The 17838-nt window shown below is 43.3% G+C and overlaps 1 protein-coding gene across 5 annotated transcripts in view; it reads right to left on the bottom strand.

The window, feature by feature from the left end:
• Positions 1-17838, bottom strand: part of VPS8 (VPS8 subunit of CORVET complex) — a 71394-nt gene that overhangs the window by 15036 nt on the left and 38520 nt on the right. For all 5 annotated transcript variants that reach the window (XM_015277164.4, XM_426694.8, XM_040706140.2 and 2 more), the window contains 12 exons: positions 17322-17378; positions 16825-16907; positions 15683-15767; positions 14664-14762; positions 11788-11877; positions 11313-11359; positions 6641-6782; positions 5947-6036; positions 5453-5495; positions 4623-4726; positions 3589-3667; positions 2110-2192 (listed from right to left, as the gene is read on the bottom strand). In XM_015277164.4, coding sequence (XP_015132650.2) covers positions 2110-2192; positions 3589-3667; positions 4623-4726; positions 5453-5495; positions 5947-6036; positions 6641-6782; positions 11313-11359; positions 11788-11877; positions 14664-14762; positions 15683-15767; positions 16825-16907; positions 17322-17378 — 1002 coding nt within the window. The remainder of the gene's footprint in view (positions 1-2109; positions 2193-3588; positions 3668-4622; positions 4727-5452; positions 5496-5946; positions 6037-6640; positions 6783-11312; positions 11360-11787; positions 11878-14663; positions 14763-15682; positions 15768-16824; positions 16908-17321; positions 17379-17838) is intronic.

The raw sequence follows: 17838 nt of genomic DNA, 5'->3' as shown, positions 1-17838 counted from the left end.
ACCCATCCATCTTTGGTGTTTTCAAATATGCCATTAAGTGAACAAAATCCATGAAAGAATGAGTCTTTCGAGGCAAAATCAACTCATCTAGCTACCTAGTAAAGCAGTACCACACTCCCTTCCGCAGGATCTTCTACTGAGTTTTACACCACCATTTTCCCCACACTGCTTTTGAGCTACAGAGTACCCATTACTACTCAAGTTCTGTGAAGTTATTAAACTAATATCCTTCATTAGGAGTCCCCTTTATTAGAATGCATTTATGATAAGTCAACATCTCTCCCTGTTTTTTGTTCTAGCTGCACTAAAATGCGTGTCTGTTTAATCCCTGTTTTGTCAGACTGAACTTGTAAGGCTGACCAGGAAAACAGAATGAACAGGAGCTGTTTTTCCCCATGCTTCCAACCCCAGTGACCAGTGCTGCACATGCTGCTCTAAATAACACCTTGGACATTGCTATCCCCAGTAGAAGTACATCTCAGGATGCACCTTAGGCATTCTGTTATCCTTTCCAACAGTGCCTCCACTTTTACGAGGGTGGATAGTGATAGGACAAGGGGGAATGGTTTTAAACTGAGACAGGGGATGTTTAGGTTAGATATTAGGAGGAAGTTTTTCCACTCAGAGGGTGGTGACGCACTGAACAGGTTGCCCAAGGAGGCTGTGGATGCCCCATCCCTGGAGGCATTCAAGGCCAGGCTGGATGTGGCTCTGGGCAGCCCGGTCTGCTGGTTGGCGACCCTGCACATAGCAGGGGGTAGAAACTAGATGAGCATTGTGGTCCTTTTCAACCCAGGCCATTCTATGATTCTCCACACCAACCATTTCACTGTACAGCTGAAATGTATTTCATTCTTTTGTTGCCTCCAGGACAGGAATGCCAGTTTCCATAGAGGCTGTAGTAGAGAGTTTTCCTACTAAAAGAGAGACTCTAAAAACAAAAAAGGGCAAGAAATATTTGAGGGTTGCACAAGAGTTTCTAAGTCTTCCCAAGGGAGAATGCGATCCTCCTCCAAAGAGTAACACCTCCCTGTTGTGTTATCTTCACGGTGGTCACTGCTTTGCCTTTCTCTCCATTCTGGTTATTTTCCGTACCACCCAAGAAAGTCCCCCTGCCAACCTCCAACCTCTTCATTCACAGCTTCTGGATCATTTCCTGCCTATATTAAACATCAAACACCACTCCACAGGCAACTGCAGCTAATGTCCCAGTAAAACCAAATGAAATGTTACTGAAGAGACATTACGTTTGCTTGACACTTTCCACCCTTGATAAAACCATATTGTATTTGATCACAGCTTTCTATCCACTCTTTTACAACATCTTCCAATGTCATTAATTATGACTTTCTCCAAAATCCAAGACTGTGCTTAATATTCAAGATCAAACTAACAGGCTGCTACAGGTGTGCACTCACCCTGTGAAGTCTGCAGCTTTTCCACTTCTTCCTCTATCTGTGATAGAAACTGAAGAATAATTCAACACCGCCGCAACCTTCCTATTCTTTTACTGAACAATTCAACACAAATCCGCTTATGATCATTCAACCCACTATATTTGCAATCAGCAATTCTGTGAGATGCCTGCTGCCACAAAAAAAGATATATCCTTAAAATTGTACTGTACCACCAGTTAAAAGGGCCCAGTCTTGATATCTTTCCTCTTCAAAGCCCACAAGTTTTGATTTAGTGTTTTCATAACCATCTACCCCAGCACTTCAGCTAAATGGCTTTCAACAAATGTAGTTCTGAGCAGTTAATAGTGGCTTTACAGCTGGAGCAGCCTCCAGAACTGCTAGTTTCAGTCTCAAAGTAATTACAACCTTCAAGATAATATTTCTTTTGGTTTGCAGAAATTACCTCAGTTGTCTTCACACGAATCTCTGTGTTCCCACGTGTGCTGAGACTGCCAAGCCTTCCAGGTCACCCTACCAAGTTTTATGACTTACTCTCACCAACTGAACGTTCACTGAACTGCTTTGAACCAGACAACCAGTTCATCTGACAGAAATTGCTACCACATCAGGAATGAGTTCAGCTCTTCCCAGTAACTGAATAGCACAGCTTGGTAAAAGTTTGTTTGCTATGTTTTTCCCCTCAGAAACTCACCTGTAGGATTCTCTGCAGGATCAAAGGAAGAGGAATAAATGCAGCCATGTTGTTCAGCACTTGCATCGTCAAACTCTTCAAGGCTGAAATACCATGCATGAAAAGTCACCGACACTCATTAGGATTCAAGGAGTAAAGAGGTGCATCTTTCAGATTAGGAGCTTTATTTCAGTTCATCTTTTCTAATATAGAAACAGTTCTATCGCTTTTTACCTTGTGCACGTTTTGCACAAAGCATTTCAGAAGTGTCAGCATCTCAGTGCCTCCCCTCCCACTTCCTACATACAGTAAACTTTTAGATCTTCAGCCTTTCTTTGTAACACTGCCACTCACTTTTCTCAACCTGCATCCCTCGTTCATGCTATAATCCCACTGACTCTAAAATTGCCCAGTGTTAGTATCTGTGTGAAACATTTTTTCCCTCTTGATCCCCCAATTCCCTACAGTAAGAGCCATTATTTGATGTGTGGACAACAGCAATTCATCTTCTTGGTGGGGATAATTAGATAGCTAGAGCTGTTTGGGAATTAGCACATTAAGAATGAAAACAAAACCAGTTCTTTGATATCCAAGTGCATGACGTTCTTGCCAATTCTGGTATCACTTCAGAGAGTATCTTTTCAGCAGACATCAGCTCTCAAAACGGCTAACCTAGGAAGCATTGTGAATTTAGAGGCAAAGACGAGTTGAGGGAAGAGAGGTCATTTTTACTTTTGGTTCATTCAACTCCACACAAGGGTATCGCCACGAATCCAGATACAGCTAACAGCCACTGGAAGGGAAGAAAAGGGGAGCCCAGACAAGGTGACAACCATCACCTTTTCTTGTAACACGTTGCAATCCTTAGCCACATGTGACCACAGCCACTGTGAAGTAGAGGGCTGCAACCAAGCAAGAGACACTATTATGTCCCAAGATGTCTTAAGTCACCCATAAAAGGCAGCCTTTCAAGAATACTGCTCTAGATGTGCTACTGATACCCACAATAGGCCAGGCTGGATGTGGCTCTGGCCAGCCCGGTCTGGTGGTTGGCGACCCTGCACACAGCAGGCCATTCTATGAGTCTATGATTCTATGAATAGATTCAGAGAGCTGGAACTAAGATTAGAGAATTTAGTTGACGTATTTATGTTCTGTTGGTTTTAGGTCAACAGACAGATGCAAAGATAGAGCACAACAAGTCCGAGCAGAAAAGATGGCAGTGTTATGCCAAAAGTTACCAACATTTTCAAGCCTACTCGGAGCCAGCTGAGTACAGGAGGCTGTGGTAGGGTCCCTCTTCCACCCAGGGCTAAAAACAAGTACCCAAAAGCTGCAGCCACCCCATATGACCTCACTGAGCCTAGCGCTACAAGCTAGGTCAACTGCAAGAGCAGGGAGAGCAGGAAGTGAGTAACAAGACTGCTTTTCATCTATTCAATCAGTAGAGGAGGAAAGGCAGCACACAGATCTGGGTTCACAAAAAGTCAAAATACTTACATTCAGCATATCGGTACTGTGAGGAGCCAGACAATTTCTGTGGGGACATCATAGCCTCCAGCAGGGGAAACCAGAGGGCCTGAAAGAATTGAATGCAAGGGAAAAATAGTGAGAACACAGCAGAACTAAAATTGAGGTGTGACCAGCATCACGGCCCATTTCTAAAGGCTCACTTCCACATTATGAGAAACAGAATTACATTTCCCAGGTTTTGTCTGCAGAGGAACAGAACTGAAATGCACTGAAGTCATTTCAAAGTACTCATGAAGAGCAGTCCAGGTTGCTCCTATCTTAGGCCGAGATATGCTTGACTGAGATCTGAGCACAGAACACCTCTGGTTCCTGTTGTTCCCTCTTTCTCACTGTTTCTTTCCTGGAATTGTGATAACATAAGGAATCGTCTTTTACTCCATTCTTGACTTCCAGACATGCCAGCTCTTCAGACACAGCACTCTCAGTTTTGAATTCAGTTACCTATGCTAAGCACACTATTGGAAATAAAAACAGGTTCTGTGTCAGTGACATCAGCAAAACGAAAACAGCCTAATTCTCTCTGCAAGAGCTGAGGCAAACTGTACTGTCTCCAGCCCTTAAAGATCAGTCTGACATTAAATTCAGGATTTGTGAAGTATTCAGAGCAGCCACAGTGCAGGTAACACGAGCAGCTTTCTGCCACCACTGAGACAGCTCCAACCTAAGCATGCCAGTGCCTTCATGTGGTGTTACAACAGCCACAATCCCTTGCTTTCTTTAGAGTCTGATTAACATTCAACCAAAATTTCAACTGGAGTTAAAAAACGAAGAAAGGATATGGCCTCATCTACTTCTCCACTGCTGGTATGCGCTTTATTTTGTGCTTCACCCTTACAGGTGAACGTTTCTCTTGTGGGTTTAAAACGTGAGCAACAAGAAGATGAGGCAGAGCAAAACAACGGCTGCTTGAGACATGCCAGTATGGAATAGATGGGGAAAGGAAGGAGCACATGAAGATAATGCCTCTGGAAATGCACTGATGTGGGTTTTTATTTCCTTACCTCTCGCTGTTGCTGGTTTAAGTTGTGTGAATTCCTCTGGCAAAGGGCAATTGTTTTCATTAGGGTATCTTCAATGCTTTCGAGCAAGGGGAGTTCTGCTGAACCTAAGCGTCGGGTGAAGAATAAACTGCCATTACAGAAATGATTGGGTATGTTAACTCCCAGCCATTCTGCAAAATAAATTCATGCTGTTCTCCTAAAAGCTGCTCCCTACAGTGAACTACTGCATTATAAAGACAGGTCCTGATTTTTTGCACTTCAGTAGATGCTCTATTTATTGTAGCATTTAAGACTTTTCCCGTAATCAAATATGGAAGATTCAGTTGTAGTTCAGGACACAAGTAACAAATACAAGCAGGGCATTCGATTAGGTGCACCCTTGAACCCTGGGGCTAGTGAAGAGTGCTCGTTTTCTGTAGGCAGAACATTCTTACTTCCATGAGAAGGGTTTTCTGCTTCTAAATTCAACATCATCACTGTTCATAGCTGATGACTGGTAAGGCTCAGTAATGAATCTGAATGGATTCTAAGAAGGAAAACATTTCTGATAAGGCACTAAGAGAATCAGATGCAATCAGGAGTTAACAGAACAACTGAGCAGACACAATAAAACCCACTGGTTTGTTTACAAGTCTCAACAGTGATCAAAGTAACAGATGAAGAAAACGTAATCAGAACAACTGCCACAGCCACATGGATGTAAAGTTAAGAAAACTTCACCACAACATCTAAAAACCTGAAAGAGGACCTCCTTATGCCACTTGTCAGACATACATTTTTTTGCATTCATCCCTTTTTAAGAGAAAGGGGAATTAAAGTTGGTAACTTACCTCCATCATCTTGTGTAAGCATTAGCAACTTGCTCTGCAATCGCTGAAAGAAAAGAGAGATCTCAGAACAGCAAGCTTGCAGAATGTCGATGGAAGTGTTTTTAAGATATGACCACTAGGGCTCACCTTTATTTTCCTCCCCAATACAACTAGCATTGTATACTTTTCTTTCCAAATATTGAAAGGAAAATAGAAGCTAAAAGACTATTTTTGATTAAGAAAACCAAATTTCAGTATCTATTATCCATTCAATGTTTGAAGACAGCATTCACAGCAAGCTGGAGAAGTACAGCGATCTGCTGAGCTCGCACACAGCTCCATGTGCCATTTTTTGACACAAGGTGAACTCTTACATGGACTGCAGTGGGAAATTGGGAAGCAATAGTAGTATCAAATCTTAACACAGGACATCATGCTGATGAAGAGCCTGGCAAAAATGTGACATTCAGGACTTCAGGCAAAAATGCCACATTCAGGATTCCAGAGTAGCGTACCTCGAGCATAACCAGAAAGGCACCATGGATATCTCCCTTCTTCTCCAGTAAATATGAGGAAGCTTCATGGAGCTGATGTTTCTGGGTTATCTAAGTTAAAAATATATATATTAAAAAGTGAACATCTGTCTTAAGATATCTGCCAGAGTCTGTTTGCTCCCCAAAAAGACAGCTGCATGTTCAGAGAGGATGTGTCTGCACAGGCACAACAGCCAGGCTGAGCACCAACAGGGCCCTGCCCCCCTCCCCCACTTACACCAACTCGGTTCTGAAGCTGCACTATGTTGCCACCATCAGCATTACAATCTTTAGAACTATGAAATCCACATCAAGGATACACGATGAGCCAAAATTTTCATAAAGGGAAGAAATAGTCACTGTCCAGCAGTGGTCAAATTCTGGCAGCGCTGCTACCCAAAAACCCCGGCTTGTATTATTTCAGATACCTTCAACACATTAGTCAGAATTAACACACACTATCTGTACTCTGCAGTTATTTGGAAGATTCAGTGCACTAATGGCCTTTCTATAAGCCCTGAGACTAAACTCAAGATCAGTACATTAAATGCAGCTAACAGTGCTGCAGTTTAGCAGCTTGAGGGACCAAATAACGAAGAACTGATCCACCACTTTGGTAGGAGCTGGCATGAATGCTTCCCCCAGCCCCTGTGTCCTTATAACATGTCTTTTCTACCTGGATGGTTTCCTCCAGCCTGCAGTACTCCAGGACTTTCAGCGTCTCCAGAACGTGTTCAGGGCTGTGCTGACACAGCAGCTCGATGAACTGCTCCGTGACGTGGGGCGGTAGGTGCAGCAGGTCTTGGTTGATGCCTTCTCTGAAATTTAAAAAGCCCAGGAGACAATTCAAATTTTAGGTCAAAAGTTTGGCTGGAAAGAAGAGCTTCTAATTCAATTGTGTGCTGTCTTTTATGCTTAATACAGAAGTAAAAAATTTGGCTGTAGGAGCAAAATTACACCATCTCTACTAGTTCCTCATGCTAGAGTCCATTAGGAGGCATTCCATTTGTTCCACAACATATTCTACCAATGCCTCAGCATACATTGGACTATCAAAGATTCCTGAGAAGAAGGGTTCCAGCACCGATGTCTCTTCACAACTCAGTGGCAAAGACATGCAAAAACCCACCCAATTTATTTGATAAGCTTTATGATCTGAGCTGTTTTCAGATGCTGACTATGTGTCTGTCCTGTAGACCTCCCCCAAGCATGCTTGAAGAAATACTGCCTTTTGCTTATTGTTCCTGAAGCTGTTCTTTGACCCACATTATTGCTTTTTAAGGCACCTTCCACTGGAACGTGACCTCTATCTACTTCACTCAGATGTGTCTTCATGCTTCTGTTAGGGAAACATCCTCACTTTTATTCAGTATTTCTTGTCAAACTGAACAGAACTAGCAAATTGCTCTTGCAGAGTCCGTAATTAGGCACTAGTTGATTAGTGCTGGGTCACTGGAAGAGCAGGTTTCCACCTGTAAAAGTTTGAACATTCCCTGCATATTGCTCAGGACTGAGCCAAAGGCTGCCTCTGCTCTCAAGGGTTTTGCAATCAGCTGTCACACAGAACTGTATTAAACAGGAACTAAAAATATCTGCCTCATTTCCCAGCATGAGATCTGCTTAATCAACACGTGCAGGTGGAGTTCCCACCCACTGCTGTGTTTCCTGCCCTTGCTGTCTCCCTGATCTCCTCTGCCACCATGGCCGGGCACCCAGCAATACAGACCCCACACTGCTATGGGCAACTCTGCCTGCCCTGAGCTGCTCAAAAAGCCAGACTGCAGTCTTCCTTCTGACTGCAACCCAGTAACTTCTACAAGCAAAACTGAGATCCCAGTTAAACCACCTCTGAAAGGAACTTCTCCAAAACCCTTCCAGCAGCAGCTGTTGGCGCTGCAGTGCTTTGTGCAATGGACATTTCCCAATCCCTTGGCTCACGAAGTAAACTTATAATGTGGGGGAAATAGAACAAAACTGTGTCCAGCTCCCACAGCTGTCCCTGCTTCCTGACTGTTTTTTACTCATCTTGTTTTTAAAGAGCAACACAAAGCAAGAGATTTCCATGAGTTGGGATGACACTGATGGTCCTTCTTAGAGACAGACAGAGCACCTATGTACAGCCTTTTAAAATGAACAGCAGCTCCCCACCACTGCAGGTTAAATCTCATGTAGATGATCTCAGACCGATTACACAGAGGAACAGCAGAAGTTGATCCTGTCTAGGCAGCACGGCTCTCAGGCCTGTTCTGAAGCTCCCACTGGGAAAGGAAACAGATCGTGGTGGGGATTTAGTTTTGTTGCCTTTCTGACCAGGAATTCATAATCAGGGTGTGCACTGATGTGCAAACCCTATAGCTCTGTGATGGGAGAAGTTGAACATAGCACGCAACCTGGTGGCTTCCTGGGAGCTACAAGGATTCCCATCAGCCAAGAAAGACCACTCTCTTCAAGAAAGACTCCCACCAAGGAGAACACTGAGCCCCCAGAAAGCCAAAAGAAGCCTCGTGCAATTGCAATGTCAACTGCTTGATTAGAAATCATGTATGTCCAGAAATGAAAGGTTGTCTAAAATATGGACTCAACTGTGCAAACCTTGGTATCCAAGCTGTAGCATTCCAACAAGTGTTCCACTCCTCTTTTCTACTAGACTGAGGGAAAGAAAGGTTAAAAAAAAAAAAAAGCACTTGTCTAAAGCAATTTCTGTCTACAAAAATGGGAAAAACAGCAAGCCACACATTTTTAGTATGAGAACAAAATTATAGTATGGAAATAACTGTGACACCTAGTATTTGTGACTTAACGAGCAAGCCAGTCTTCTCCTTAACCATCTCACTTGAGAAATCCAGACAAGCAGTAAGGGAATGGATTTTGGTCATGTTAAAAGCCAAGCTGTTGTACCGAGCCTTGCAGGTCCTGCCCAGCCCAACACAACCAGGTTCTCCTTCAACACCCCCATGGCAAACAGCTCCCCAGCAACACTCTGTGTGCTCCCTTCTGAAAGGGAGAGACCACCACTGATTCCTCACAAAATACAGCACAGTTGAGCCTTGCTGGAGCTGTGGTTAGTCGTCAGCAAGGAGAGCCTCTGTTACACCCAGCAAGTTTTGCTATCTGTTGATATGCTTACGGACCCAGAACACAGGCAATGGCTGTGATTAATGAACTGAGTAACATACACTACATCCTCCATTTTCTGTGGCTGCTTACAAGATATGAGCATAAGGACATTTCGATTTAATTTCCCTGAGCAATTCCTGTTAACCCTGTTTTCTCCCTTCCCCCTCCCAGCTCCTTTAAAATAAATCTCCAGCTAAATTAAATGGGCCAAATTAATCCCTAATGCAATTCCACCAACTCAGTATCATTACAGCAGCGTGACGCGCCTTGTCCCCCGTACCATCAAGCTACAGTTTGTGTCTGAGACAATCCAAGCTTCCTTGATTCTCTATTTTAATACAAATTTTGCTCAGAAGCAGCATATAAATATGTAGATTGACTGAAAAGAGACAGATGATGTGAGAAGAACCAAGTCACTACTGAAGGTACCAGTACACTACAAAGTATAGCTGTATCTGCAGATGGAGTCCTGCACAGTCAGCTTTCCTCCTCCCCCCTTGGGATACAGGTCAGCTCTTTCTGTCTCAGAAGCAGACAGCCTCAGAGCACTGAGAAGTAACACACAGGACCTTGAATGTTACTGAAGAGATAAAAATAAAAGGGAAAAAAAAAGGAAAAAAGGTCCCTCCGGTAATCTAGGATCTCTGTTTCTTATTGGCAACATAGTTCAATAACAACAGCTTAAACCTTGGGTCAGTCACTGCCACTCATGAATTCATAGTGTTTAGTTTTGTTCTTTTCTGTGCAACTTTCCCAGTCTTTGCTTATTGAGTAACCTGGCAACTGCATCGCAGGCACTACGGGGCCCATCTCCGTTACTTGGGATGCAGAACATCACACTGCAGTGGAGAATTAGTGGAGTTTGAAGCACAGGTGGAAGAGGAATGCTGACAAATTCTGCTGTGATGCAGACAGCACAGTAAGGCAGGTCACAGGGCCTGAGGCCGTCTGCTGAGTCTTTGAGTCTTGGGGGAAAAAACAGATCTTTTGGAAGATCAGACACAGAAAGTTGCTTCCTACCAAACTGGCTTGATCGTGTACGTTGATTCTTATTAGAATAGACAGAACTACAGGAAAAATGGTTGTATTTAGCTCTGCAATAGAGCTAAACTAGATACATTTATCACTTGGGATTATGCATAGGGTGACAAGACAGGTTAACTACTACCTGCACTGGGTCTTGCCTGCCGCAAGTGGTATCACAGCACAACCAACCCAGGTTGATGCTCACTATCCCAAGTTAGCATCCAGCTGGGTACCACCTCTGCTTAACTTCTTTTCTGTTTAATCTAAATCATTCCTTTTGTCCCCTATAAAACCCAACTAAAATATCTCCTCGGCAAACCGAGGTTTTTGTTTTGACATTGAAGAAACATACAAAGAGTGGGAGCTCATCCCTTCCATAAAAAAGACAATGGTAGAACTTAAGGAAAATCCAACCTGATCATCTAAAACATGCATTGGTACTCCAGTGAGAACTGAAACACTGACACCATACCCAGTATCTAAATATACTACCTATTCCAACTCTTCCTCTTTGTAAAGCGTAATTAATTTGTAGCTAATTGACAAAGTGGGATCTCTGTTTAAATAGCATTAGCAATTGCTATTGAATATGTGCACAGACAAATGTCTTACAGAATGTATAAAATCAAGGTCTCGAAGCATTTGAAACTGATTCAACAAAAAGAGAACGCTCAGTGCTGAGATACTGAAAGAACAGGAGCAGATGGAACAAGTAACTGGTTAAAAGCTTTCAGTGAGACATGGCAGGAATTCTGAGATGACAGAAATGCAGACTGTCAATAGATCAAAACACATTTCTGTGTACGTGAAATCTGGGCAGCTTGGTCAAGCAATCAAACCAGTGGGTGCCCGAGAACAGAAATGGTTCCTCTGTGACTGAGCTGACATTTCACAGCCTTCCCAAAGAAGCTGTTAGGGCAATGCCCACTCCCCCCTCCCTCACCCCCCCGACATGGGGGAGATGTTACATTGCATTTATTGGAACCCACACTGCTTCCCAGTTAGGAAGGCAGGCGTGGGCTCTGCTTTAAGATAATCCCTAGAGCACTTATTTCTGAGCTACCCTTCTCACCTTCGGGCAGTCTGAAGAGTAAATCACCTTTTCTAAGCCCCCGAATTGGGTGTAGACTGTATAATGATGCACTGTGCCAAATAAAAATGTTTTAAGCCATGCAGTTTGCAAAAGGTCAGACTTGCTTACATACCTCGGATCAAGCAGACTCCTTAGAAATTGGAAGAGTAAGAACTGGTCCTGTATAACAGGAGGAGACAGAGTATTATTACTCGAAGTAATCAGCTATAAAGCAGCAATTCCTGAACTACTTTCATGGTTCATGGCCGGTGTCTTTAGACATTTGCCTTGAGTAAATAGTTACGCATCACCCTCTTCAAGAATATCTGCTGATCTGTGAACCCAAGCCATACTGCACTCCAAACTGAGAACTGCATTATCGAGTGATGCAAACAACAACACAAAGATCATAAGCTTCTATGGCCAAAACTTTACAAGCAGGTGCAATAATCCATCTGTAACAATTCCTGCAGCAGAGTATCTACCAAGCCACTTCTCCCCATTTACGACACAGCGCCAGCTAGCCATTACTCCCAGCCATCATTTCTTACAAGAACAGCAACCTCACTGTAAAGAAGTGCCAACATTAATGAGCTTTGACACTGTACCTGAAGGTTTGCAATGATGCTCTCAATCTGCTCAGTGAAGTGGATGGCCACCAAGTCAGCTGCTTTACATGGGCTGAGTAGCAGTAACTCCTTTGGAGTGGGAAACACAGTAAAAATCATTACTTCTATAGATAATGTAATTATGCAGCACCACTGAGTCCATTCATACTGTGACAGCATCTTTCCCTGCATGAAAGCTGAAAGCTGTAAAATAACGAGTACTATCATACAAAAAATGATTATGAAAAAACTAGAAGGGTGGCGTGTAGAAAACCACCTCAGCTCTCACTTGAGGAAATGATTTCATCAAGTTTTCTGAAAGCTGTGCTTTACTTCATGCCAAGAAGACCAGCTAGTACCAGCTGGGAAGGGTTCCAGCGACAGAAAGGAAACAAAGCCATCAGTTGACTCTAGGACATTTCTTAGTGTTTAAGGGGCTCGAACTGAACCAAATCAGAGGTTTAACTGCAAATTTCCCATAACTTAATTCCTCTGTTATCTGTTCAGACATGGAAAAAAAAAAAGTATAATTTCTTCATGGAGTAATAAGAAAAAAAATTCTTTAAGATGCTTGTGGGTTTGCCTTCTGTCAAGCTTAACCCAAGCCTTCCTATAATACCAGTTTACACAACACAGAACATGAGTTGTCACTCCCAATGCTCCCAAATGAGAAGCAACTGCTTCCAACCAGTACTGGGTACTTGGCAATCCTTCACAAAAGGTCCTGCTAAGCCTACAAATAAACCATAACAATTGGTATAGGTGATAAAGAAAGAAAACATCCGTAAACATACATTTTGAAGGAAAAAAGTTACTCATCAGTAGCTTGGTCTTCAGACAGACGTAGCAGCTGGCATTCACTGAGTTTGGGGGCAACAGACCACAGTAAAGAGAAGAAAGCAAGTAATAAGGAAGGGTGTTACTACTTTTCCAGACTGGAGGATTAAACCTAACACATCATAAAAACAGCATTTTGTGAGGTTTCCACCACAAAATTTGTTTTCTGTCTTGTATGCAAAGCAGTTCTGCAGTGTGTGACCCCAGAAGATCTTAGCATCACAGCAATGCAATCAGAGGGATGCAGGAATGCAGACTTAGCACGATGGCCTTCATTTGTTTCTCTCTCTGCAGAAACCTTTGCTGGGAGTTCCCAGGTATGCTGAACACAGCACTGCCAGGATGGTCCATCCTTCCTGCCGCCCTGGGATCTGTGTGTCTCCCATCTTTAACCATTTGTGAACATGCCACTTCTTGACAAGGCAGTACTGACACAGGTCATGTGTGCCCGAGGACAGAAAGTATCACCACAAATAACATTACAACTAAAGAAAGATCTTAGGCTTCGTTTTGAAGATGGACATCAAGGAACAACTGCTATGTGGGATGATGGAGGAAAAAAAACCCACCAATCAGAAATGTTCTATTGCACAACCAGCAGGAAAGAAGCAGTAACAGGAAAGCCTCTCTAGAAGCTTCTAGTTTCACCTGAAGAGGCTGCTTTCCTGCTTTCATACCTCAGCAGATGAGAGGACAGTTGTTTGAAGACCTAAAATCATGGCAACATCCTAGTAAACTATAATGTCCTCCTAAAACTCACTATTATAAGCCTTCTGAATGCTTGAGAACAGAATTAATACGCTGGAGAAGAACAAAGCACTCAGCCCTCAGTAAGCTCCGAAGCCACGTGAAATTGCAGACACTGTTCACCAATCCCTGAAAAAGGAAGATGTCAAAAGGAAAGAGGGGGGTGATTCCAGCTGCAACAACCAAAGGTGACCTACAAGTAAGGTTATTTGCCCAGCACATTTCTGGAAGATGCAAAGAATACAGGGAAAGGGAAGCTCAGTTGCTCACTAGGCCAAGCAATTTGTGCCATATATACCAATACAAGCAGATACACAGGTACTCAGTAGGAGAGAAAAACAAAGCAATCACAAGAAAGCAGCAGAGTGGACAGCAGTTTGCTCAACCTAGAAAGCCCAGCATGGAACCAGTTGCTTTAACAAGACAGCAACACGTCAGCCTTCCACAGCATTACCATCACCACCACCATGTTCCATAGGCTCTGGAATTGCATCTGGAGAGCAGACTACTTCCAGGTGCTGGTAGAGACTAAAAGCATTCTGTATCTTTCAAGTGGTACCTGGTACTTCTCTGCTCTCCCTAAGTGATGCAGATTTCTGTAACCACTTTCAGCTACGTGGTCTGGGCAAGTGTGCTTCACAGACAGAGTTATTTTCCTGGCTCACCTCCAGATCACCCTGGAGGAGACTGGCACCAGCTTGTAACTACTAGAGTTATAATGGATTCCCTCAGTCTACTGACTGGGCAATTATTTCAGACATCTCCACCTCCCGAAGCAAAGAAAAACTGAAGAGATAAGAAAAGTTATTAGATAGATAAAGTCTAGCAACAGTCTGCATCTTACAGCAGAAGCTGACCCCATTTTCCCATAGGTTAGAACTGCCAGGATATCGAGGTTGAATGCTATCATCGCTGTAACACGACAAATCTGATATCACAGATTGTGAAGTCAGCAGTATCAATGTCCTGACCTCACTGCTGCTGCACATTCAGGAGATACAAACACCTAAATGTGGATCATCACTTCCCTGTTACACAGCACTTACAAGCCATCATCTCCTGATACAGTCCCATCATCCAAAAAGCAGTACTTGAAACCAGGAAACCAAGGAAGCCAGTCTGAATTTAAGAGGTGCATTTACATTATGACACTACTAAACCACACAGACATCTTAAAGTGAGAGCTCGTTGTTTTGTTCAAGCCACAAAACGCTTCTGCCAACAGAACAGCACCAGGCAGAGCCAGCAAGTTAGCAGGAGTTCAGGTATCATGGGTGTAAGATAGACTGTACCTCTATATGTTCCAAAGCTTTCTGCCACACCGACTGCTTTTCTTCAGCACTGTAGCCAGGCATGGACAGGATGTTGTGAATATAGTTGAAAACTTCTTCCTGTAAAGCGTTAAAACCATAAGTGGTACAGTATGCTCTTCAATGCTGGTAACAGTATTGCTGTTAACTCTCTGAGGATGACCTTAGGGCTAGTATTTCCCTTATTAAGCAAGTCAGAAGCTTCCTGAAGAGCTGCCAGAAGTAAAAAGGCCAAGAGGAACAGAACAGACAACGACACTGAAAGTGTTAATAACTAAGGTCAAAGTGTTCCTTCACTACTGTAGATGACTACCTCTTGCTCACAAGGAAAAAGCACAGGACATCAATCCTCAGCTAAAAGTACAGGCAGAGAAAAGATTCCTCTACCAGAGGGTGGTAAAGTTTTCCCAGTGTATTCCCGAATTCTTCTTTGATATTTGCCTCTCCCCCAGGTCCTCCTACACAGTTCTCAGCTCAGATACTCTCCTGCGCCACATCTTTAGATCACCTCACTACCACAACCTCTCTCTACTGCTTCACCCACACAACCTTCAGCATAGCACGTTCACATGGAGCTGGTGAGATCCCATTTGCCAGACTATGCCCCCAACTTTTGCAGGTAGTAGGGAAGAGAATATCTCAAAGAACTGCAGCAGATTTGCAACTAATAGACAACTAATAAGCAAAAAGAGGGGTCTAATGACAAAAAAAAAAAAAAAAAGCACTGCATTTGGCAGCATTTGCAATAAATCACAACCAGCATTTGAATTTTACATATCAGCATTGACTAAATTGAAAGAGAAACCAAAACCTCTGAAGCTTAAAAAGTCAACTCCTCTCCAATGTATGCACACAAGTACAGAAGCCTTGTCTGTAAGGAAACTCAGCAGTAAAGGAGGGTATGTTTTGAGACAGGACTACAAGACAGCAGGGCTGCTGTACCCACACATGCTACTGCCAGCAGGACAGGCTGCCAGCTATGGAGAAATTTACTCACTCACCTTTCTCACTGGATCACGCAGGTAACAGTCAATGATTTTGTCATAGCGAAGCTCTCGTTCGTACATGAACTCACAGATCTGATAGCTAAAAAGAGAAATCAGGTTTCACTGGCGCTGCTGTTCTTAGATCATCTTGCTTTTCCATAACATAGTCAGCTCTAAGCCAGGCCAGTGCACAATACTAATTTGAAGAAATACACTGAATATGACTCAGTAATGTGTTATGACACCTTCTTAGTCTCAGCTTTTAATGAACGCCTTTAATATTTTGAGTCAGGAAGACATAGGATGAAAACAGGTGCAACTGAAGCCATGGGTCCTTTAGCTCCAACAGAAATAGCAGAGCTGGTGACTTGGGCTCCCACAAGCAGGGAGAAATAAACTGGATATTCAGTGATCCAACTGATCGTGGTTCTGATTCTCAAGATCTAGCCATGTGTTTCTGGGTCCTATCGGAGCTGAAAAATAGGATGTAGTCACTCCCCTTAGACATACAAGAGAACAGGCATGGCACTCCCTACCATTATCTACCCCTCCAGTGCTTCATAGTATGGTGAATTAACTCACATAACATCCAAACTGAAGACTTGGATGAAGATGCTTTCCCTGGCTGACTCTGTTCAGGCATAACAGGCGCTTTCTGAAAGGGTAAAGCAGCTAAAGGAGGTAATTTTCAGCCTTCCCAGACACTGAGTTTTGTCTCTCCTACTCAGTTCTATAACAAGTACCGTGGGGGTGGCTCCAGATCCTTGCATGCTTTTAAAATCCACCTGTGGGCCTCACCCCGGCGAGTCATCTCCATCTGTTAGTGGCAGAGTATTCAAACAGACAACTATACGTTTGAGCACAATCTGGGCTCTAGGATAGGAAGTGCCAAAATGTATCAAGCCCCACAGTTTCATGCTGAAAGGTTCTCAAAGGTCTAACAGAAAGCACTGGTAAGATAAGATGGAGCAAGCACACCCAGTGAGATTAGAAGAGAGACAGGGACAGATAAACGTGAACATATTAAATGAAGCATATGTGAATGCATAGGGAAAACAATCCTAAACAAAGCTGTGAAGGAGAAACAAGACGTGGAAGAAAAAAGGCTACGGAGGAGTTTTAGAGATAGTATTTATACACTGTACCCAACAACTTACAATTCAGCTTTTTCTGCCATTTGGATCAGACGGCTCTCTTCAAACTGCACTATCCCTCCTGCCTGCAGCAGTTCTAACAGGACCTGCAGACAGGAAGAGCAGCTATTTGTATTGCAGCTGGAGCTGAACAGTCAGTGCCATTCAAAAGTACATTGTTCCTGATCCACTAAACTTTGTATTAACACAGGGCTTGTTTTACAGTTTATTTCTAAATGATTGTCCCATTAGATACAAAGGTTATGCATTTTCATAAAACTGTTCTGTCTCTGATCTTACTGCTGTCAAACCTCTCTTGAAGACAATGTTGGGGAAGAATCCTCCATCAGTCCTGCTCTGTACAGCCCTGCAGGCCATCACTCTTACACTAACTAACTGCCTTGGCATACAACCTTCACTATGTGACCATCAGCCAGCATCTGTGCCCATCAAGGCCAAACTCTGCCCTACAGTCTGGACACACATAGGGCTTACAGAAGTGTTTCCTTGAGGGCCATTACCTGTTGCCTCTCTGAATGCCGGGAGTCATCATCCGGACTGCATAGAAATTCAAGGACCTGCGAGACGATGTAGAAGTTAGCAAGAATTAGGCCTGGTTACCATAGATGTTAGCCTGCGATTTTTTTCTGTAGCACAAGTAAATTAACAAACACGTCTTCAACTCCAGAACGGTTTTGGATGCACTCAGAGGAAGCAGCTAGGCAAACCACGCAGGCAATCTGCTGATCATCAAGATGCACACGTGTACAGCAGCCTTCAGTACAATCAGACTGTGAGCACCAACACTGGCAACAGCAAATCAGAACACAATGGTACAACCTGAATTTACAACTATCCATCTATGAGGTACTCTCTACTTGATCCTGTAACTAAGGACGCTTAAGACTGCTGGAGTAAACAAGAACTGCTGAAGGACATCACAGGAGGGAAACTCATGACCCTGCACCTGGATCTAGGACCAGCCTTTGGGTAACTCAGAGAATGTAAGAAACTCAGGTGACCACACGGTTCTTCTCT

Source organism: Gallus gallus, chromosome 9 (assembly GCF_016699485.2).
Source record: "Gallus gallus isolate bGalGal1 chromosome 9, bGalGal1.mat.broiler.GRCg7b, whole genome shotgun sequence".
Classification (NCBI taxonomy): Eukaryota; Metazoa; Chordata; class Aves; order Galliformes; family Phasianidae; genus Gallus; species Gallus gallus.
This window is presented reverse-complemented; position numbering and strand designations above follow the sequence as displayed.